The sequence below is a fragment of the Passer montanus genome, unplaced genomic scaffold, assembly GCF_014805655.1.
Source record: "Passer montanus isolate IOZ18808 unplaced genomic scaffold, ASM1480565v1 scaffold54, whole genome shotgun sequence".
Taxonomy (NCBI): Eukaryota; Metazoa; Chordata; class Aves; order Passeriformes; family Passeridae; genus Passer; species Passer montanus.
The window spans coordinates 242,887-267,726 of record NW_024370374.1 but is presented as its reverse complement, the minus strand read 5'-3'; the positions used below and the strand labels follow the sequence as shown (position 1 = coordinate 267,726).

General features: G+C 41.6%; 1 protein-coding gene across 9 annotated transcripts in view; it reads right to left on the bottom strand.

The window, feature by feature from the left end:
• Positions 1–24,840, bottom strand: part of NAV2 (neuron navigator 2) — a 372,985-nt gene that overhangs the window by 182,629 nt on the left and 165,516 nt on the right. For 4 of the 9 annotated variants that reach the window (XM_039724980.1, XM_039724981.1, XM_039724983.1 and 1 more), the window contains exon 1: positions 21,130–22,357. The exons of 3 other annotated variants lie outside the window; for them this stretch is intronic. In XM_039724980.1, coding sequence (XP_039580914.1) covers positions 21,130–21,387 — 258 coding nt within the window. In that variant the 5' untranslated portion in view covers positions 21,388–22,357. Of the gene's footprint in view, positions 1–21,129; positions 22,358–24,840 lie in introns of those variants that run through there. 2 more of the 9 variants (XM_039724984.1, XM_039724982.1) reach the window with 1 other exon arrangement.

Below are 24,840 nucleotides of genomic sequence, written 5' to 3'. Positions count from 1 at the left end.
ACAAGAACTAACTTACTTCATGTTTCTCCCTACTCTACAAGATCATAAAAAATAATTAATATATATAATCTATTAAGTCCATTGACTGGAAAACAATTTTTCCTAAAATTTGCCTCTTTTTTTTATTATTATTTCAAATATTATCCTTTCCACTTGCTTTCAACTTTTCTTTCAATTTTCATCCTGCCACATCATCAACCTAGGGGGGAAAAACCTGAGATCCATTCAAGCTCAAAAGAGTTTGCAGCAGTCTAAAAGTCAACTAAAGATATTACTTAGCTACTTTTTATATACTTTTCCCTGTACTCTGAAATTGAGGACAGAAACAGAAATAGTAATAACAAAAAAAAAAAGCAGATGATGATATTTATCTTGAAAGACTCTTCTAGGCTGCATATAAATGCAAATTCTTATTCATAATGCTGGATACAGGCAGCCAAATCTCAACATATTTGTGCTACTTTAAAAGAGATAGCTTCCACTAAAGGGTAGAGAAATTATGAGCTGCCTCAGATAGGGGTTCTGAAAACAAGTTTTATCTAAGAAAACCTTTTCTAGTCCCTGGGGTTGATGTCCAATTAATGCTTCTGGTATTCTAAAGGCATTATCACTTGCTTGAAAATAAACTTAAACATTTTGCTAAAAAAACTGGGTTTCTGTTTTTGATGGATTAGTAAAATACCACAGAGCTATGAATATAGGTTTTTACTTTAATATTATTTTCCCACATATTATCACAAGGATTACTCCCATGGCTTACTGGCACTGTTATTCTTCTGCATCTCAAAATATGAGACAAATAGAAAATATGAATAAATAAAACAAAGCTACATCATGCCCCACTGTAAACAACCAGAAGCATTTTGGTGAGTTCACCTTATATTGCACTAATGAACAGAGCACATCTGCACCCCATAAATGTCAAAGAGAGTTTTATTACTATTCAAATCACTCTAAGAATTGGACTGTATTTCCATGATGGGGCAAAGAAGTGCATGTTACTTTAATCTGCTCCCCAGACTGGCCTGATCTAGACTATGACCTACAGCCCAGTCTGACTTGAATGAAATAATTAGCATTTACTAAGAAAACTCAGTTATCAGTCTCAATTTGAGATGCCTGTCTAAGAGCATACCATCAGCATTTTGACTAGGATTCACTTAAACTGTTAACAGGTTTTCAGTTATAAAGTTATATTAGAATACCAGGCAATTTTCCCACCTACTTGCACCACTTCCTATCACTTGTGTGTCTAGCTTATATGTCAGTACTAAAAATTATTGCTAGCCTGTTCTCAGTGTACCTTAATATCATAACTAAAGAAAAAAAAAAAAAAAGAAAATCCAATTAAGATTTATGGGATCTGATTCTTCTTTGCCTTTTAGTTTGACGATGTAATTTAGCATTTCACTTTAATATTCGACTAGTATAACAAGCAATTACATAAGGTGTAAGATATAAAAGAATCAGACCTGTTTTATTACAATAAATTAAATATTTCTCATTTTTATTAAATATTTCTTCACTGGTGGCAGGCCATGCCCCAGAGAGGAGATTCTAATACTGCTTTTAAGCTATTTAGGTATTTTAAAATTGTGTCAAACTATGCTCTGAATGTCCTAAAATGTGGTAGCTGTGAGCACAATGTTATTTTCAGAGGCAAGGAGCCTCTGAAAACAAGATTAGTTTCCAACCTCTAGCCTAGTTACACAGAGTTCAAATCACAGACCAAGAAAAAAAAAAAAGAATCTGCTGCTACTGTTACAGCACTTCACTAGGGTGAGTAGGAAAAATAAACAAACCTGAGAACAAGCTATTATTAGTTTTCCTCTGCAGATAAATATTATTAATGCTGCTTGGTTTATTCTCCAAGCACTTGGCCCAAAAGAACGGGCATTGCACTGATCTGTGCTTGGAAACTTTGAGGTTTGGTTCATCCAAGTCCCAAGAACAGGAAAGAGAAGAGGAGGGAAGAGACCGAGGTAAAAAGAGACATTTGCCTGAGGATGCCTTCCAAAAATTGTGTCCTGTTCATATGGTTTGGGAATGCATTGTCTTTCTGTGACAGAGCATTCCTGAACAATAAAAAGTGAGGGACCTCTTTGGCTGAATTGAACAGGGCAGGTCAGACTGCCTGAGCTGGGGATGGCAGGCTTTGTCTCCACCCAAAACATTCCGTCAAGATATTGCTCCCTTATGTTAAGTGGGTTTAAATCTAAAGGGAAAGCCCAACAAATGTATCCTTAAATAAGTTCATTTCAGTCCACTTTTACCTGTCACTAAGAGCCAGCTCAGCTAAACCCCTCACCTTGCAGCATCCTCTGAGCACAGCCCAACAGCACCAGGGTGACTCTTACTCGTGCCAGGGGTGCCTGCACTCCACTTGCTGCCTACCTGAGAAGCCTCACACTCACCTGGGCAGTAAAACACACCTAAAACCCATCCTGAACCAGTTCCAGCAACCACCTTCGTGTCACCACCATTCACCTGCTGCTTCCAGGGGGAGCAGAGCCTGGGATGAAGGAGACCAAGAAGGTGTCCATCAGCGGACTGGGAAGAACAATGGTCTTTAAAGACCTTCTGGTGTGCTGGCAGAACCACAGAAAAGACTAGAAATGTTCAAAGTCTTTGCAAAAAAAACCCCAAAACAAACTTTTAAAAAAAACCCCCAAAAAAAAAAAAAAAAAAAAAAAAAAAAAAAAAAAAAAAACCCAAAAAATACACCTCAAATTCAATCTACTTCCTTTCATCCCTTTTCACTGCACGTTACAACCAGGGATCACTGTAAGCAGCATTTGTGCCACCATGATCCAATTCATTTTCCAAATACTGTGAGGATTAAGCATATGAACCAGCATATGAGCATATGAAACAGAAAGAAAGAAAAAACAAACAAAACATCACACATGAGAAATAAGGTCTGGCTTCCATTTCAGGGAATTAAGAATTAAAATTGTTAACAAGTGACTGACAAAAATTATTCTGCTTCCTGCTCGTTTAACTGCTTCTAGGCAAAATTATGATTACTGCTAATAAGCCTAGAAATCTAATAAGCCTTAATACAGAACAGCAAGTCACAAAACAACTACACTTTGCCGTCAAAATGGTTCTCCTGCAGCCAAAAATACAGTGTGAGTATGGTTTGAAAAAGCCAAGTGAAATTAGCACTTGATATTCATGGGGGAAGGGGACTTCGCACACAAAGGCACCATTTAGTTGTATTTCAGGTCCTGTTAAATTGGCTCACACTACCATATTAACTGGAAATCCAAAGATGATAGCTATAAGGACAGTGTAGCTGCTTCAGAAATATTTTTTCCTCAATTAAAATCACTTTTCTTTCATTATGAAGGATCATGGTTTGGGTTGGAAGGGAGCTTAAAGACGATCGGGTTCCAACACCTCTGCCAGTGGCCAGTGTCACCTCTGGGCAGTGACAACTTCCACTAGGCCAGGTTGCTTAAAGCCCCATCCAACCTGGCCTTGAACACTTCCACAGAAAACTTCCATACCTGACAACACAATGGAGATTTTTTCAGCCATAATTCCAAGCAAATGCTTGTGACTTTAATGGTTTTACATCTTCCTCCCCACAAAATAGAGAGTTTTGTGGCACAATTCATGGCAGCTACAACAGAGGGAAAAAGACTTCTAGGTTAGACCCCTACTACAGGTCAGATCAAATTTCCATAGGTGACAAAGCTGATCTTAGCTCCAAAGTGCTGCCTGCAAGATTCACAGCAAATAACCTATGCCAGTTATCCTCTGAAAAACACTATAAAGCTCTGAAATGCTCCAGCAGATGCATATGCTTTGTAGAGACAGAGAACCTACAGATTAAGCTACAGAATGTGGCTTTTTCATTGAACAGGAGAGGCTGAACAGTGATCTCCTTTTTTTCCTGGAAACTACAACTTATTCTGTATTCCCCTGCTAAAAGGATTGCAATAAAACTCTTTTTAATGAAAGGACAATTAAGTCACATTATGTGCAAAAAGTCATCATTTGATAATGATCCACTAACTTCAGCAAGATAAGAGACTAATCACTTATGGTAATCAAATTTGCCCTGGTAATGCAGTGATTGAACCCTGCTGCAGCAAATCAGAGATGTTCATTAGCTCTGCACCAGGATCCCACCAGGTCACAGGCGTGTCCCTGATGAAGATACTCCGATGCTAGGAGGTCACCACTGGCCACCACTTTACCTCCTGTTCCATTTTTGTACCAGAAGAGGCAGATTCTGGATTCATCAGTCATACTTTTTGCATTAGTTTCCAGCCACACAAGTACTGGCAATTCAGAATAAAATGATCCCCAAAGAAAGGCTTTATTATGTATTTTTTTACAACATCATCTATTCCCGAAATAAATGACAATCATTAAATACTGCGGGTCTTTTTTTCCGACTTTGAAATAATTATCTATAATAAAAGCATATTCATAATAAATCTAATCCATACCCAGTGGATACTTAATCCCATGCAACTCATCCGGGAAAGCAAAGGAAAATTAGGTGTGCTTTGGTTCTGTCCAGCACCACCAGGTGGCAATAGCAGCCCAGCTAACCCATCCCACAGGACACCGGCGGCACCAACTGCTTTATTCTCCTTTTCCCTTTCACTCAGACCTACCCCGAGCTTTTTATAACTTAAACTCAGAGTCAGACTAAGAACCTATAATAAAAAGGACACCTACTCCTGCTTCATGAGCTAGTCCAATGACTGGGTCCAACCTAAGCAGCTCCCAGGAACCCATGACTGACAATTCCAATCTAGCAAATTCTGCTGTTCTTGTGCTTAAAGGCGTAGCAGCCTCATTCAGACATGCATCACATTCACTTGATTTCTGCATACTGACACCCCTCCGATATATTTTGGCTCAAAGAGGGAACAGCATGCAAGATCCCACTCATTCCCTATCCAAACACTACATATATGCCCCAAACCACATGATATATGGAAAAGCTGGAGAAAGAAAAACACTTTTTAATAACCTGGAAATTACAGAAGTACACCGAGCCTGGATTTGAACAGAAAGTTAGATCCAAAAAGTGGTTTATATTTTTCAGATTTCAGCAAGTTCTTTATATAAGTGAGTTAGGTCTGTATAGTCTTGCTTTACCAGTTATCTTAAGTTCAAGCAAGAGGCAGAGGTGGCTTGGTGCATGGAAATTAATTGCCATTGTAAACACAAGTTGCAGCATCAATCACACTGAATGATGAAGCTGTAAATCAAAGAGCAATCTGGCTTCATCCAGTATTCCAGGACTACAGTTTCTAAACTTCTCAACAGTCTAGTAAACAGATCTGTGGAGGTTTTTTTTTTTTAATGGGGCTGTAGGAAAAGCATAATCCTAGGTAAATTAATATATAAAGTTATATCTCTGATCTGACTTCATCAGTATCCTTTCTGGAATTACAATAAGGTAAGCAAAAATGAGTAACTGATCTACACCTGCTTTTCAGACTTACAGTTCTAGGTGCTCAATTACCTCAGACCACCAGGAACTTCCAGCTCTAGCCCCAGAGATCAGCATTCCCTCCCTAACAGCCATATTTCTGGCTTGCAAGGATTCACCCACTGACCTAAGTCAAAAACTATTTTATATGACCCTAAGGAGAACCTGGAATAATTTGCATTGTAACCACTATTGTCTACTATGAACTTCTGTTAAAAAGAGTTTTTTAATCAAGTCTCATCCCTGCACTGGGAAAGGAAATGTGACTGAAGGTGATAGGAAAAAAAAAAGAGGAAGGGGAATTAGATTCTCTTGGCTTCCTCTCATCACTGTAGACTTCCAAAACTGAGCTCATGCTTAGGATGGATTTATATTATGGTAGTCAAAACCCACAGCATTTTCTTATCAGAGGAACACCTGCTCAAATGCAAGTTACACACTAGGACTTTTTGTCCCAAATTGCTTTGATCTTTAATTTCAGTTCCAGTATTGTCTGTATGTCTGTTCATAAAGCTAAATTATGACTTGAACTGCAAAATTCATTCTAGCTCCTTCAGAATTTAAAACAATAAAGCAGAATATGAAATTACCCACTGCCTCCAGCTGCAATACATTTCTTCTTTCTCATTTTCACCCACACTCATTGGAAACGTGGTTCAACCAACAACCTGAAAACTAGTTTTAATCTCAACTAGTACATGGAGGTTCCTCCTCCCCACCTTTTCGTTCCTTACATCCCATAAGCACCCAAAACAATGACCCGTAAAGTGGCAGGAGATGAGCCAAATAGCCCTCCAAGATACTCCAAGGCACCACACATCTGAGCAACAGGTGTTGAACTCTGCAAAACAAAACCAGATACCAAAAACCCAAACCACACTTTTATTTTATTTAATTTTTTGGGCATTCAGCCTCAGGCCTAACACTGCAGCTGTTCACAGCATCCACTGATACTTCTCTGCCATTCCTGAGCCAAAGGGGCAACTGTTCCCTTTCAGCCTCTTGAGTGGAAGCAATGCAATGTGGTGGAACCAGCCAGAGCCCCACAAAGAGGGGAACAGCAGCAAGCACTGCACCACTCCAGAGAGCATGGCAAGAGCTTCCTGAGGGAGAGTCCTGCTCATCAAACCTGACTTCCTTTTATGACAGGGTAACTGACCTGGTTCATCAAGGGAAGGCAGTTGATGTAATCTTTTGGGATTTCAGAAAAGCTTTCAATAGTGCCTCTCAGAGCGACCTTCTGGACAAAAGCATCATGTGATGGGTAAGCAACTGGCTCATGGGTTACAATGAATGGGGTGGCATCAGACTTTCACTAATGGGGTTCTGCAGGGCCCCATCTTAGGCCCTGTGCTCTTCAACATCTTCACTAATGACTTGGATGCAGGACTCAAAGGAATACTAACCAAGTCTGCAATGATACAAAACTGGAAGGAGCCTGCAGGGAGGCCCTGCAGAGAGATCTGGACAGGTGAGAGGACTGGGCAATCACCAACCACATGGAGCTCAACAAGGGGAAGCGCCGGATTCTGCTCTTGGGATGGGGCAGGCCTGGAGGTACAGAGGGTGGGGAATGAGACACTGGAAAGCAGTGCCACAGGAAGGGACCTGGGGGTGCTGGTGGATGGCAAGCTGAATATGGGTCAGCAGTGCCCTGCAGCCCTGGGGGCATCAGGCACAGCACTGCCAGCCGGGCAAGGGAGGGATTGTCCCGCTCTGCTCTGAGCTGGAGTGGCCTCACCTCGAGTGCTGGGGCAGTTTTGGATACTACAAGGTAAAAAAGACATGAAGCTGTTAGAGAATGTCCAGAGGAGACCACAAGGATTGTGAAAGGCCTTGAGGGGAAGCCGTATGAGCAGTAGCTGAGGGCACTGGGTCTGTTCAGCCTGGAGAAGAGGAGACTGAAGGGAAACCTCATCACAGTCTACAGCTTCCCTGTGAGGGGAAGAGGAGGGACAGGCATTGATCTCTGCTCTGTCACAGGTGACGGACCTAAGGGAATGGCCTGAAGTTGTGCCAGGGGATGTTTCGGTTATATGTTAGAAAAGGCTCTTCACCCAAGGGTGGTTGGGCACTGGAACAGGCTCCCCAGAGAAGTGGTCAGAGCACCAAGCCTGGCACAGCTCAAGAAGTGTTTGGAAAACACTCTCGGGCACATGATTCTTGGGGCGTCCTGTGCAGGCTTGGGAATTAGACTTGATGATCCTTTTAGATCCATTCCAACTCGGCACATTCTGTTATTCTGTGGAACAGGCTGCCCAGGGAGGTCCATGGAGTGTTCTCTGGAAGTATTCAAAATCCACCTGGACACGGACTACATGATCTTCAGAGGTTCCTTCCAACCTTAACTATTCTGTGATTCTGGGATAAAAAGACCTCATAAGTCAGGAATTGTTCTGTGTTCAAATTTGCAGAGTTAAATGCAAAGCCAACCTGCAGTAGCTCTAGATCTCTGGAAAATAAGCTATTTTTAAACAGCAGTAGCAATGTGGACTGCATAAATTAGCATAATCTCAGCCTTCACAGATAGTTCTCAGCTGTTTAACATACTACAAATCAACACTCTGCAGATTCCTCACTTCTACTAACATGGTCAATCATGCATTTCATTAGGCTTCAAATTTCCTTTTTTCATCCTACAAAATCTCAACGGCCGTTTTTTACACTCTTCTTTTCCTTTTCAGAGCAGTACTATCACAGGCTCAGGTTCCATTACAAATCTCACGAGGTTTCATGTGTAACAAACTGGTGGTTCTGTGGTTGCCTAAATGCAGGACATCCTCTTATTTTCTGATGATGATTTTTTCCTCATGGGCAGATGGCATAGAAGTGGAGTGCAGATGGAAACCCACAGCCCACAAACTCATTATAATTTGAAATAGTGCTAGCAGCTCTTCGATTCTCATCTTCTCTTCAAATTATTTTCAGCAATAAAGGATGAACTGCTGTTTTCAGAAGGCACAGCCGAAAGTAAGGATATCTGTTTATAGCTGAGAACCTTCTAACAATGTTACTTCTATTTTCACAAATTTTATTAAAATCCACAAATCATTACTGAAAAGGACTTCAAATCAAGCATCTCTTGCTTTGATTCAAGTATTACCGTAAGAAAAAAGATCAATAAGAAAATAACAGATCACACATGCATGAAGGTTTACAAGTCCCACTGTTAGCTATTTAAGGTAATCTGTGGCTCCAGGTATCACTTTACCTGAGCTGCTTGGAATTATAATGGATTTATCTCTGCAGAACACCTGTGAGATAAGGGAGCTGCTGGTGATAAACTGCAGCAGGCAGCAAGGAGGTGACGATGCTGATGGCCTGTGGCTCACAGGTTCACCCTGCATCCTCTCTGTCCTTTAGGACTGAAACCCCTCCTGGCAGAAAGGCGGCTCAAAATGAGGGTGCAATAGAAACTAGTCTTATCATTTCTTCAAGCGTTTTCACAGCATGTCCAGTCTGCTGGAACTGGCTTTCCTAACCTTCCGACCAGTTGGAAAAGCCTAAAAACAGCAAAATAAAAATATCTGTGGTGGAAATAGCAAGGAATGAAAAATATTAAGAACTAGAGGTCAAGCTTGGATCCCTGAAAAGTTTGTATTGACCAATGGAAAAGCATTAAAATAACTAAACTTATCCCTTAGCTATAAAAAGAAAACAAACAAGACTTGAGACACCCAAGTGACATGGTGAGGATTTACAAACTCACAGACAGCTCTCTTACACAGCATAAATGAAAAGCTGGCTAATTTGCTCCTGTTCCAGAAACCTGGAGTCAGACTTGATAAACACAAATAGCCTCTTTTGTTCCAAGTTTTGACCTGGTGCCTGACAGCCAATTATTAAACCACAGTGCTCCACCTCAGCTAGAAAGGGACCTTCTAAACTGTCTCACAAAATGGTTTCTGTCTATTTAAAAGATGGACACATATTGCTTAACTGTATTTTCAGCTTGCAAGAGTAAAGGCTTTTTCTCAGACGGCTGAATTTGTTTGCATATTACATATCAAAACCATTCAGATCTTCAACCTAGTTGTGATATACATACTCTACAACATAAATAATTTGCCTATGTAATGCAGGGCTATAATCTTCCTCAGCATGCAGGCATACTAATAATCTTACACAGAAGATGAAAGAATTAAATATTACATCACCAAAGACAATTTATCTTTCCTGCATTCATGGAAGAAGATTATGGGAGGTCATCTTCTTAGAGGTTTCCCTTTCATAACAAAAAAAGACAATGATCAGTTTTCATTAGGGAAGACTTGTCCTTTCTCCTGCACCCCATGACTTCCCTGTCCCATCCACCAAACACAGCACTGATATCAACCAAGTAAGTACGCACCATTGTCTATCACAAAGGTTTACAAAGGGTAATAGACACGCCAAAATTTGAAATGCAGTCCTTAAGAACTAACCCGTGTCAAAAGAACCTAACACACATTTTATCTCCAGCTTAATGGCTTGCACTGATCAGGGTCTTCAGAAGTGACCATTTGAAACTGTTGTTTGAAGAGAAAACTCAGCTCGAGCTTGACAGAATAAAGAATTTCCAGAGGAAGGGAACGTTCCATTGTAAGTGCCTTGAGGAAGCCCTGATTCTGTGAAATCCAATATCCCACAGCTCATCCAAAGGCACGTTCAGAGTCTTTGGATAAGAGGCTGATCACACAGGGAAGGGCAAAGTGAATTTTGGCAGAGGATGAGATACTGTACCAGCATGTCTGATGCAGTAAAAGTGACTCTACCACACATCTGTCTCTCTGTGAGAGGATGAATCTGCCTGTGACAAGGTCAATTTTGAGAAAGGTTGGTATTAAAAGATTATGCTCCCTCCATCCTCTCACTGAGGTTGTGCTAATTATTTCAGGGGAGCAAAGGAATTCTCTGATCCTCCAAGTCCTCCTTCCCTCTCAAGTTGACTCTGGCTGCCGGCACAGCACCCAGAGGAACAGCACAGCATATCCTAATTCCATAACTGTGGAATTAGCCATTTTCAACCTTGAAATTTAACCCTAAGAAATTGAGAGTGCAGTAATCCACATAATCCAGGCCTCTACACCTGTCCTTCTTCCAACTAATCTCACCACCCTTCACCATGACACATCTTAATTTAGAGTCCTGCCTGCTAAGGTCAGTGTGTAAGTGGATGCTCAGGAGTTGCAAGAAGTAGCTGTCATATGGTGGGACCAATTGCTTTGTGAACTCTGAGAGACACAGAAATATCAGCAGCGAGCAGAGCCCTTTGCCAGCCATGCACAAATGATCTTTACAAAGGTTCCAGGAGGCAGCGAGGAGAAGGGATAGATAAAGAAATAAATGCGTATAGCATAGCCCTGGATAATGCGATCTGCTGGTATTAAGCTTTCTCCTGAAGGAGTTAAGTATATACCAGCTGCTCTACATTAAACCGAGCTGGCATTTTACATCATGCAAATTAGCTGAGCTCCCATCCATTTCAGCCCATCATTTAGCAGCATTGCTGTAAATGATGCAAAGTTCGGGCCAAAGTAAGCCCTGCCATTTCAGCTGCTGTCAGGGAGGAGAGGAGGAGGCAGGGCAGGCAGTGGCTCTGACTAATGCTGCAGCTATTCACAAGATGGTTTGCAAGAGCCTCCTTCCACCACAGGTATTGTCTGCGTGACCAAAACATGCCCATGTGCATGAAAAGCCTGGGGCTTTTTATTTGTTGAAAATTCATTTATATACACTATTAAGAACCACTGAAAAAATTATTTAAAATTCAACTATTTGCCAGTGGAAAACTGAAATTTCAAATTTTTCTTTGCCTAATGCTGTACAATAAACACTGAGTAGATCTGACAGGTCATTGGCTCAGAAATGCTGACACAGCAGCTGAGGGTAGCATCAGTCCCCTCCATCATGTCCAACACCAGTGGACGTTTCTCAGACTGTGAAGGAAAGACATGAAAATCTGTGTTTATCCAACACAAACCCCTCTTCTGCTGAATCTGAGAGCACTCAGGAGGCAATAAAGAGGGCTAATTCTTCCTTAGTTCACACTGCTGTGGCCAAGAGATTAAGTTTCAGCACAAAGCTGAAACGGTGAAAGGAGAGTGAAAAATCTGATATTAAGAAGCCTAGTGAAGGATCTGCTATTAAGAAGCCTAGGAGCTCCACAGACATTTTGAAAACTATTATTTCAGGTTCTTTGTTTACCTGCTCAACAAGGGGAAGGTGGAATTCATTTTTGTGTTAAAAATAAGGTAAACTGCCTTGCTATCCAACCTGATAAACCAACCCACCGGTCAAACCAGTGGTGGTGACCCACAGGCATGACATCCCATCACACCATACTGTATCTTGGTGGTTGCACCACCCATCAGTCCACGTGGTCCAAAGCCTACTAGGGGAAGGCCAAAAGACATCTTACAGGCAGAAAAGGAAAACCTACATTGCTGCAGTGTGGGAAATTGCTATATGACTGGTTGGAAACTACTTGGATCCTAGGCAACCACTGCTGTTCCTCTTGAAAAGCAGAAAGAGGTTTGATTCAGTGAAATAAAGCAAATTCATTACAATTCCCCTGGAGATGCTCCAAAGGGATGAACAGGCTGCTTTCTCCCCTTTCCATCTCCACACTAGAGGACATGGCTCCTTTTTGCCAGCTTTCTTTGGCAGTGCCCATCGGCACATTAGTGTGGAGGACCAGACCCCTGTGTGCTCCAGAGCCCATCCCAGAGGAGTAAAATGCAATGATGCCAAAAATACTCCTTCCCAAAATAATCCATCCCAGTTAAGCCTCAGACAAGTCTGGAATACATGTGGCTGTCCTGAGAAGCAGACTGACCTCTGGTTATTGAGCAAGAAAAGCTCAATTTCTAAGCTATTGCATTAAATGGTCAATGCACATTTAATCTTGACACAACACGTGTCATTTTTTGATTAGTTTTCAAGACTTAAATATCCATGTGTCTCTGGCAAATGGAGAATAATTTAAAACTGAATCAAATTTGTCTTACCACACTGATCCATTAATTATTGTCTCCACCAGTTGCAATCAAAGTTGCATATTGATCACTGTGGATCAAAATGCCAGTACTGAAACTACCTGTAGTTTCCAACAGTGGACACAGCTCAGGTGGAGATGGCTGAAGAAAAAGGAATCTGCTTCTAAATATTTGTTTCAAGATGTGAAAGTATAACAAAGTCTTAGCACCCATATTCACCATAAAATATCACACAAACTAGATCAGCAACATGAAATCCCACCAGGGTATTAATTTTGTTCTACCAATAGGCAAGTATATAGAACTAATAGATGGCAGAAAAAGACAATACAATAATTTTTGGTCAGCATTTCCAGAAGATAAGCAATCCTATCAGGAAAGATCCCCTCATTGTGTGAAACAAAAAGGTTTTACTACAACAGCCTTCACGACTGAGAATGTCACTCCATGAGACGAAGAATTATATAAAATTACAATTCCAGCCTCTCACACACCTCTCCCACTTCTCCCAAGAGCAAAGCATGGGTGTCCTCAGACAGCTGTTACAGAAGATGTTCTTCCTAAACAGCTCTGAGAAATCTAGTTCCTTTGGCTAAAAGGCCTTGTCGGCCCTTATAATGTTATTTGGGAGATGAGGGAGAACGTGCAGAATGATCAGGGAAGTTGGGTCATTCCTTTTGTTTTGAGAAAATGTAATCAAGCCAACAAGACCCCAGCACAGAGAAGAGCTACTGCTGCTGCCCGAGCAAGTCAGCCTGTTAAGGGCTGGTTTAGGGTTTCTATTTATTTATGGATTATTTACTTCATGAGAAAGCCTAGATAGGCATGACTAGCTCACTTTCTTCAGCAAGTGAGACAAACATCTCCAGGTTTCTCCAAGAGCGCTTCAGAGCCTTCACAGGAAAGCTAAGGCACTTTTGGATTATACCATGGTGTCATTACACAAAGGACAAGACAGAAGAAATGGACCAAGATTAGTGACAGGACAGGTAAAACGAAGACACTTCGGGAGACTCCTTCCCACTGTGAAACTGGCAACTTATAACCACTACTGTAGAGACAAAAAAAAAAAATCCATGCAAGGAAAAGGACTTCAGGAAATATCCAAGACAAAGGATGAACACAAGCTAAAAAACGCAAATAAACAAGACACTGTCAAAATATGATGATATGACAGTCCAAAACTCAGCAAGCACAGGGGAAAAAGTCCTGGTAAGAGTGCATATTTAAATACAAAAAATGGATATTTTTCCCTTTCAGGCATTGTTTTCCCACACACTGCTTCTATTTCTGAAATAACCCAAAATTAAAATGAAAAATAATCCAAGGATAACACAACTAAAAATACTTTCAACAGGCAAAAAAAGGTGGAATCAGAATAAAACTTCAGATCTCAGCCTGTTTTAAAATAAGAAGTGACTTGTTTTCTCATTTATTTTAATAGGTGGTTTATTTGTTTTAAGTTTTAGCAGTTATTTCCATGCCTTTGAAAAACTGAAGAAATTGAGACTGTTTCCACAAGCTATTTCAGAAAAAATAATTTACAGATAAAATTAGAGGCATACAACTAAGTGCCAAGTGTTTGACTGAATTCCAGTTCTTGGTGAATGGAAAACCAGCAGCTTCCTGTTACAAAATGTACCAACAGTTCATGTCTAATAATACACGTATCTAACCATTTATATACTTCAAATATAGATGTTTCTAAAAATAATATTAAAGCAGGGCATTTTTAGCCAGGTGAATTTCTCAGGAGAATGAGATTCTACAGTTTGCTGCAAGGAAAAAAATAGATTAATGGGTTAAAATTTTAAGCACATCTCTTGATTTATACCAAAATATAAAGTAGAAGATTTAGCTCCAAACCTTAAAAAAAAAAAAAAAAAAAAGGAAAAAAGGTCAAGAGCAGAACACACACCTTTCCATTAAAGGCTCAGCTATTGCTTAATTCACAAATGTATCTTCTTAAACAGCACTTACAATATTTATCCTGTTGCAAACTTGGAAAGTTCAAGCAAAATAATTATTGATTTAAGCACCTCCTTAATTTCTTCCACTTTGGTAAGAAGAGGGAACTTGATGGCTAGAAGCATTAAAATACTCTACAAATTGTTCAGAGATTTAAATCTAGTGGTGAGAAAAATCTGGAAAGTGAAATTATAGAGTAAAAAATGTTTCTCGAAGGACTCCTAAAAGTAAATTAAAACCAGCCAATACCAATCCTTGATTTCCAAAACCCAGAACTTAATCCACACTATCCCAGTAAATATAGGCTTTCTTTTCTGATACCCTCTGGACAGGTAAAAAGAGCACAAGTGGTGTTGGTCTGGGGTTTTTTGGTTGTGGTTTTGTTGTTGTTGTTTTTTGGGTGTTGTTTTTTCTGTTCTGTTTGTTTGTTTGGGTTTGGTTCTTTTTTTTTTTTTTTACTTCCTAGATACTTGAAACTTGGTAAAGGTTAATTATTTGTTTATCAGACTTCTTTAGAATCAGGTTTTTTTTCTTTTTGAGAACTAAAGCTCAGGTTCAGTGCCAGCAGATTTCAAAAGCAGTATGTGTTGTTCTCCTCTATTAATATGCGTGTACCTCTTTCTGCTTGGCATCACTGTGCATCAAGTGTCACAGCAGAAGGTGATAAAAATCACTTGCTAAAGCAGGGACAAAAAAGTGGGAGTGTTCACTTAAAAATTCAACTTAATGGAGTAAACCAACAGTTTCAAGGACAGAAGGAGAACACATGGACACCATATGCATGAGCATTTTTAGCTGTTAACAAGTAGCAGCAAAGGAGAAAGATAATCTAGTATCAAGGGGCTAGCTAGTGATTTTCTATGGAGCTGCAGACTTTCTGACCTTGGCTACATTTCTTTGTGCCGTAGCCATCCACTTAACAAATATTCTCAAAAAATTAGAACAATATCCCTACCTCTAAGGTGCTTTAGGTTAAGCATATTCAAATTTTCAAGCCAGATAGATAGATAGATAGATAGATAGACTGTCACAAGTAAGAGGGGGAAAAAAACATTTTCCAAAATGATAAAAAATCAAATGGAACTTTGAACAAAGTTACTTTACGCAAAGTAACCCTTTGCATATTCTAAATGAAAACTCAATGATTAAAGATACCCTGAACTTATAATGCAATGTTAAACCTGTTGTTCAAATGCAAGAAAAGGTAGCTCTCTATATGAAAAGACAAATCACTGAAAAATCTATGTTAATAATCACAATAAAACAACTTTGGAATTGTTTTCTTGTTTTCTATCTGAGAACATTTAATCTAGAGCAACATCCCCACCACACCTCTCGCTCCCCCAGCAATTAAATATTTTTCAGTATGTATCTAGAAATAAATCAAACCCAAGACAATCATAAATAGCAGAAGAATTTGGCTACTTAGTAGCCTCAAATTGCTTACAGTGTGTAAAAAAAATTCCATCATAAAGATCCAGCTCAGGCTTTTTTGAAGGAATGTACTTAGGTACATAACTATAATCATATCAACAAGCTCATTAGCACCAATTTCAAATTTGTTTTCTGCTTATGTATTTTGATAGTCTGAATCTATAGTTTTTCTTAGCTTCTCCCAACTTCAGTAAAATCTATCCTTTGGTCATATCCTAAACATGACTCCATAGTTGGTTTCTTCCAACTACAAAAAGCAATCTTTTATGTGAAAGCTATCAGTATGATTGACCATATTTTTCATAATTTCATTTATAATTAGCTCAGCAGTCATTGCAAGACCATATTTCACACCACTGAGGCAGCTCATACAATGGCACTGAAACCAGCTGATGTTCATCTGACTTTAAATTGGGTCCAGATAAAGATTTGCTTGATCCATATCCCTGCTTCAAGTTGGTTTGGTACGAGAACTGTGAAATGCAGCATCACACACAAAAATGGCTAATGCACGTCAGAAGGGAAGGCATCATTTCTCTGCAATATGCTCCATTAATCTTGCTCTCTATGAAGCTTCACATTGGCAAGACAGTGATATGAAGGTTTAAACAGCTCCAGTTAAAGTTAATGAAAATATAGAAAAATAATTACTAATATCTGAACTATGTGGCTTCATTTGCATTGCTAATGGCATGGGCACAAGGGGAGTGAGGCAGAGAAGAGAAACCGAGAGCCCACAGATCATGGGTCATGTGTGGCTCATCAAACATCTGATGTGAGCCTAAACTTGAAGTGTGTAAAAAAACGGGAGGAACCTGTTAAGTTAGACAGTTTGAGAGCAGTGCACAGCTGACTGAACTCCCTGGAATGTGCCACCAACCTGGGAATGGCTGTCCACTCCATTTGTATCAGAGAGTTGCAATAAAGCTTCCACACCCTTGTCATCACTTGGACTACAGAATGGGCAATGAGGCAAAAAAAAGAGATGTTTTTAACCTCAACAGGTATGGCAAATGCTTTTGGGGCACACCCCAGGTGTAGATGATCTTGACAAATTAGGAAAGAATCACTAAATAAAAAATCTAGTGTAAGACTAGAAAATAGGGACATCTAGAACACACCAGAACTAGACCATCACAGATCCAGGCTGCCCAACTCAATAAGATCTTCACAAACTGGGAAAGCAGTCTGAAGAAAAATCTAGCTGAGTGAGATAGCTTGATTTCAGATTCAGTTTAAAACTGATTTCTAACCAGTTTTAAACTGAATTATTCAAAAAAAGGGGTCTAGGGAAACTAAAAAGAGCTCTGTAGACAGCACAAGGAGTTGCAGGAGTTATAGAAATCTTAGGCTTCACCTAGTGTAGGGAAAGAGAAAAGTGAGGGCACCTGTGAGCACCTGCTTGCCCTGTCCACCAGAAGAGGGCAACTGTCTGGTTTTCAGCAAATTAATATTGCAAAGAAATGTGCAAAGAAATACCAATTCCTAACCCCTCCCCTCCCAGCCAAATTAAGCACAACTACTAATTAGGTAGTTGCCAAACACATATACTTTAAACCCAGGTTAAACAGATGTCTCGTAACTTGGAAGTGTTTTAGTGGAAGGGTGGGACCAACCATTTAGCAAGGTCCTGGTGTCTTTAGTGCTGCTTCTGTTACTGAAGGTACAAACAAGTGGCTATTTTTTAGGTTCTCTGGAGAAAGAAAATAAAGAAGTTGGAGACTACAACATAGCAGCAATAAACATGGTAATTAAATCTGTAATCTCCTTCAGTGACATTCACAATGGCATAGCAGCAGATTGCCTGCAATGGCATCTTCCTTCTTACATCTGCATGAACAATTACACCACAACCACAGACTCCTAACTGGCAAAGATTTCTTTCTTAAATAACTAATGCAAATTTAGTAGCCAAATGCATCCAACTTTCTCAGAATCACTGAGAAATACCATTCTGTAGATGAGAGATGAGAATCTTGCTATCTACTTGACAGAAGTTTCTCTGGTAACAAAGTTAAATATTTCCAAAACAATTCTCTCTAAATATGGGTAGTACAATTTATTGGCGGTGTTTTCAAATTAGACAAAATAAGTACCAGTGCAACAGTCAGATACTGTTGTGCACAACACAGGGGATTTAATATGGAAAAATAGAGTGTGTGTATCAGTAACAGTAAAATAGGAATGATACTGCCATGATTCATCAACTTAAGATTTCCAACTAGCATTTACAATGGGCTTGATGCTAAAACTCTCAGACCTTTCTTTGGAAAGTGCCTCTGAAATACTCTGAAGTATGCTTTTTCTAAATTGCAGAGCATTTTAAAACACACTGCCCTTATAAAGCCTTAAGGCACAAAACTTCCAGTTATATAAAACCCAGCTAACACATAAAAAACCATATCAAGAGGAACAAAATTAGCAAAACATTTAGAAGTTTTCACCGATACCACATTTGTGAGTGGGACATCTTGAATTTCAGCAGGTTTTTTTTTTAAGTGGTGTTTTAATGAATACCACCTACAGTGCTCATGTTCTCTGAAGAATCAGGTTCTAGAAATCAGGCACCACCTGGCACCAAAAAGCTCATGAACCTTTGCAGTGGTGTGTAAGTGGCTTGAAACATGCTAACCCAGCACGAGAACGTGGTATCCTCACATGCTGGCTTCTGGACTATGTTCTAGACACAGCCTCTTCTTCAGAATAAACAGTCCAATAAGCCACTACATTTTGTATTATGTAGTGCAAAAAGGACTTACTCAATGGGATTAAGAACAACCCCCTGAAATATTCCCAGAACCAAGATAGTTAGTCCAAGTTACACAATCTCTCTCTCTCTTTCTCCTTCCACCCACAGAGGAGGATGTTCTTTCTTGTGGGCTGAAAATTCTGCATAGGGCAATGGTCCAATTTGTGGATCTAAACTATAAATTCTACTGTAAGAATATAACTTCCATCCCTCACAGGTGATGCCAGGTGCCTGTAAAATGGTGAGGGTCACACTGGTGCTTCAGATAAGCCACCCAGAGAAGCAAAGTGACCACCCTCAGATTCTCAAGCTATTCAGTGTTCAAGTCTAAACCTTACTAGGGTTATTATCAGAAAGCACTTTTGTACCTGAATGTAGCAGAAGGTGTTCCAAGATAAAAGCTTCAGTTGCTGACCTGTCAGCTGGCAGCTGTCCATTCATCCTGTTCCTCCTCCCTTGGCAGGGAGGAAGAGTAGGAAAAGGAACGAACAGTGCCCTTGAGACGACATATTTGGAAAAATCTCCCTCTGGATATAGACTGCCATTCCAAATGACCACCCTGAATGGCAAAACCCTGCATGCTTTTGTGGGCAGAAGAATCAAAGCTGGATCAACAAAACTGCTGAACAACAAAAAAATGACTGTGTTTATTCAAGATAATACATAGTGAAAAAAGCCTCACTGGTTCACACCTTAAAAGGTGCTGGTCATCTGCTCAGACTGCCAGCCAGAGGAGGTTACTGAGAATGCAAAGCTTAAGATTCTTCCTGCTGCTGAAGAAATTAAAGATGTAAAATTATCTGACATTTCTTTAGCCAAAATCTTTCTCTGTTCAAATCTAACAAGTTAGCATCAAGACCCTTTCACCATCAAGCTACAAAAAATGGGGTTTGTTCCACATCCTTGCAAGGGTTAAAACCACCAGAGAGTTGCCCTTAGTGCTGCAAATGGCTTCCACTGGCAGATCTCTGTGAGCATAATCTGTTACAGGATGAGAAAGTATTTCTGAATAGCAACCACCCTTTTCAGCAATGTAGATTTCCATGCAGAAACCATGGCACGTGTGAGAGAAAGGGCAGCAGATAATGAGATTTTGCTGACGTTTCATAATCACAAGGACAGTCTCAGGCACAAGTGAGAGAGAGCACTTGATTATCTTGTAAAGGCAAGACGTGATGCACAGGTTGATCTGTCTGCTGCCACTACCCTGCATCCATGCTTGGCTGTCTCCTTTTCCTGCTCTCAGTCCTTCAAGAACTGCTCCAATCATATCTGTCTGGCCTGAGCAGCCCAGTACGTCACCCTGTCTACCAGCAAGGAAAGTGCAGCATATCCTGAAATCAGGGCACGCGGTCAAACATGCTCAATCAGTAGGCACATTTATCTGAAGGGAATAGGGTTACCAGGCTACAGATTTCACAATCTAGGTGGCAGGGATGATCCATTATTCTGCAGAGAAGGAAAAAACCAGGTGAGTCTCTGTCATCATTTCCCTCTCTCAGTATAATGGTATCACCTTCCACCGGGCTCAGATATTGGCAGAAGCAGCGTGTAATGTATATGGCTGTTGCCAAAATACATCCCAGGGCTGTACAGCCATCTCTGGAGCTCAGCAATCAATTGTGCTTGCTGCAGCAGCCCATCTGCTCTGCTCCCTCCGCAGCATAGTTACACACACACTGTGCCCATGCAAAGCTCACTGGGGCATGGGGCAGCACGGGGCAGCCCCAGCCTCGCTGACAACCTCACCCTGCCCGCAGAAGTTAAACCAGCTGAGCAACGGGCATCTCTCCTCCCTATTCAGCAAGCAACACATATAAAAATACTTTAGAAGGCTGGCACAGATTAGAGGGAAACCTAAAATGTGTCTATTGATGATGTGCTGCATCTATGATGTCATGCATGTATAGCATTATACAGGCAATTCCACTTGAGCGTTCTTTTCCTACATAATATGTTTAATTTAGCTGCACTGAATGACATGCATATTGTAATCTAGCATCAAGCACTGCCTCCCATTCACTCCCCACACAGCTACAAACACAGAACATTCATACAACTAGTGCTCTGGTACAGTACATGACCAAACACAAAACACATTCATGACAACCAGCAATCCTCCCCCAGCCCAGGCACACGAGCCAGCCACAAGCCAACCCTTACACTTAGCACCTACAGAAAGCACACAAAGAACACACCCCACAAACAACATCTCTACCATCTCCCTCCTTTAAACCCCCCCCCCCCCCCCCCCCACTAAAAACACAAGGCAAGCCACCTCCCAGTTCAAGCAGAGGTGATGGAGAAAGCAGCACACGCAGCCCCATCCCTCAGCACCCCACATCAGCTCCATTATGCTGACAGAATTACACATGCCACTGTGTGCAATATAAAACATCCCACCACTGCAGACAGATGTTGGCAGACACACACTTCCCTTCCCCGCAATTCCATGCTATTTACCCCAGAAAACCTGCTGCACACTCTCAACACAGAAATAAATTCTCACATACACGCCCCAGCATTTGGTGCCTGCTAACCTGTGTGTCAAATCCATTTTCCACCGAGCTACTCTTCCTTGCTGGGAGGCCATCTCTTGCGTTTTCTTGTCCGTTGGAAGATTTGAGAGGAATCTGGCTGGAATACAATGGCTTCGTCACCTCCACCTTGCTCCCAAACTTCAGGTAACAGGGCTGTGGGATGGTCCTGGCCGTTGGGACATGCAGGATTGGAGCAGCACTGTGTACGGGTTTAGGTAGTCCCGATTTCATTTTGGAGGCTACCAGGATGGCTGGCATTTTCTCTTTCTGCTTTCCTAACACGTTTCTGTCAGCAGCAACAGCAGAGACAGCAGGCAGGGAGAGAGAAAATGACACGTTTGGGAAGCTGTTCTGCTCTAAAGCAGCCTGGTTACTGCAGAGATCTCCAAAATCAGCTTAGAATTTAAAATCAACAATAAAACCAATTAATTTTTTTCTTTAAAGAGAAAGGAAAAAAGAGAAAAAAAAAAAGAACACCACTTTTAGTCTAAAATATCACCCAGCTTTACGCCAGCCTTCCACCTGTTTCTTCGAATTTTATTTTCAGTTCTTTACCACTGTCCTCTTTCCTATTTCTGCTAGGTAACTTGCTCCTTCCTTTCTCTATCTGACTCCTGCAATTTTCTTGCCTGGAAATGAGAGACTTTCACTCCATTATCTTGTCACTGCATCTCCAAAGTGAGGCAGCCTTGGGGGGGAAAAAAATTTAAAAAAAACAAAAAAAGAACCTGCTGCTGCATATGCTTCCCTTTCCGTACGCACGAGAGAGTGACCGAGCAGGATTTCCAGCTTAAGATGTCCTTCTTCAGTCTTAGCCAAGAAGCAGATGTAGCTCAGTGTGTTAATGACTGATGCCCTTGGATACAAGCCTTAGAGAATCAAGCTTCTTAAGCCTAAATAGCTGTGAATAGGACAACGATGCCGGAGCAGAAGGAGAAACGTGCACTGACAACGATTTTTAAATCAAAATATGTCAGTGGCTACAAAATTTCCCGGCTCCCCCAGTGCTGAGCATAAAAACCTGCAGGAGGAGGGGGGGTGGGGGGGATGGGAAAAAGAAAAGAGATTAAAAATGAAAGCGGTTCAGCAGCGAGAGGGAAGGGAAAGCAGCCGGCAGCCCGTGCTCCCTCCCGCAGTGCAGCGGGCTCCCGCCCGGCGCTGCTCGGCGCGTCCCGGGGGGGCCGGGGCCAGCCGGGCGGGAGGCGGCGGCTGGCCGGCACCGGGCGGGCCCCGGGTTGGTCCTGCCCGCTCCGAGCAGGAACACCACACAAATAAATAAATAAATAAATAACCAACCCAGAAATCGCACCCTCTCTGCGCAGGGGGAGGAGCGGCCTCGGCTCCCGCGGCGGGCAGGGGGACCTGCGGAGCGGAGAGACCTGCAGGGATGGATGGATGGATGGACGCTCCGGGCGCTAGAGGGATGCTCCGGGGGCGCGGCACGGAGCAAGCCGGGTTTCTTTTTGAAATTTCGGAAAAAAAAAAAAAATCAAATCAAAACACCTGGAGGTGATTTATTGTTCGTGGCTGTTCGGGAAAAACTCCCGCTGCCAGCATCAGCAAGAATTTGAATAAGTGCAGTGAGTAATAGGCCCTATTATAGCCCTCTTGGCTTTGGGGAGGCTTTCAGTGTCAAGGTTCCTCCTCATGCTGTTCGGTGGATGCCAGGATCTGTTAAAAGCCCCGGATGCCGTGTTCCTGTTCATCCTGACACATTTCAGAGCTGCACATATTCCCCTTCCTGCGCACACTTGCACCATCCCGGACAGGGGGAGATTGATTATCCCGGTGCGAATCAAGGGACCAAGTGATGCCTTTCAGACTGGGGGGGGGCATGGGGGACTCATCACCAGGACATACAGTGCCACAGTGCCCAGAAAAGGCTTTGACTTATCCCTCACCACAAGAAAGACATTGAGGGGCTGGAGTGAGTCCAGAGAAGGGAATGAATGGAGCACAAGTCTGATGAGAAGCGGCTGAGGGAGCTGGGAGGGCTCAGCCTGGAGAAAAGGATGCTCAGGTGGGACCCTCTGGCTCTCTACTACTGCCTGGGAGGAGACTGTAATCAGGTGGGAGTCGGGCTTTGTTCCCAAGCCACAAGTGACAGGAGGAGAGGAAATGGCCTCATGTTGTGCCAGGGTAGGTTCAGATGGGATATTAGAAAAAATTTCTTCACTGAAAGGATTGTCAGGCACTGGAATAGGCTGCTCAGGGAAGCATTCACAAAACACGTGGATATGGCACTTGGGGACACGGTTTAGTGGTAATATGGCAGTGATGAGTTAACATTAGGTTTGATGATCTTGGAGGTCTTCTCCACCCTTAACAATTCTATAATTATAGGAGGGTGTCTCAGAATAATATTCACAAAACCAATATGAGACATGGAAGCAAAAGGTGCATTTCAATCAAATCTTCATCACAGTTCCGGTTAATTGCTTTATTTCCCTAGTAGGGCTGCTTCCTTCAGCTCCTTATTCCCACCTCATCCACTCCTCAAGTACTGAACCCCTAAGCCACTGCCTGGGTGGCAAGGACAAGAGTGATCCCAGCAAGAAGAGAGTGCTTTGGGTTGGAAGGGAACTTAAAGATTAGAAGTTCCAACCCCTTGCCAAGGGCAGGGACAACTTCCACTATTCCAGGTTGCTCAAAGCCCCATCCAACCCAGCCTCAAACACTTCCAAGGATGGGGCATCCAGAGAAGCAATGAACCTAAGCCTGAAATGTTTGAAATACACACTGGGTGAAGTGACTCAGCAGGACAAAGGAAGCCCAGCCCCATTGCCCCTGCCCCATCCAGGCTGTGAGCAGTGCTTGGGGAAGGAAGGCTCAATCATTCATAGCAAGGGGAGCTGGGACCTGCCTATTTAACACCCAATCTTTTCAGGAAATTTTAAACATGCAATCCTCAGGTTTTTAGATCTGAGACTCTTTCAGACAGAAAAAAAGAGGCATTTCTTGGATTGTATTGTAGGTGTCTCCAGGATGAACGACAGCACTGCTGGATCCTTCTGCAGATGTCATCTTCAACGACTTACCCAAGGTTACACAGTGACTAAGCGGCAGAACTAAAACCTAAAGTCAGAAATTGTGCTCTACTTATTATCAAGTACTATTCCTCCTCAACATTGCAATGTAAAATGTAATTCAAGTTTCCATATGTTCAGTTCTCACATGTTCAGTCCTGGCTGTTGCTGGGATTTTTCAGCACATCTGCTTTCACCGTGTACCCTTCTGCAGGCTGTCTTGTAGTAACTACAAAAGGGTAAATTTTATTGTAGCTGTTTTTGTAAGTAACTGCTTCCACCTCAATCTCTTTATCCATCTACCAATTTCAGACGGGAAGCACACATCCCTCATCATCCAACTCACTGAGATCCCACCAAGACAAATCTTCTAATGTTCTGCCATAACTGTCCACAATGTCAGCTTAAACACAACTATATAAAACATTTCAAAACGCTACAATTCGATAAAGAATGTAAATTTACCATCTGAGAGGACTGGTAGTCCTTGGAGCAGAAATTTGCCAAATACTCCAACACCATTTCCATCATTCCGTGCTGAGAACTCAGCCCTGCTGGCTTAGAGAAGGTTGGGCTCCAGTATGAACATCTCGAAAAAGATCCAGGCCTGAAAACCAGGCTAATTTTAGATCTGTAATAAAATATAGTAAACTTTAAAAGCTATTAGAAGATCTAACTGACAGCT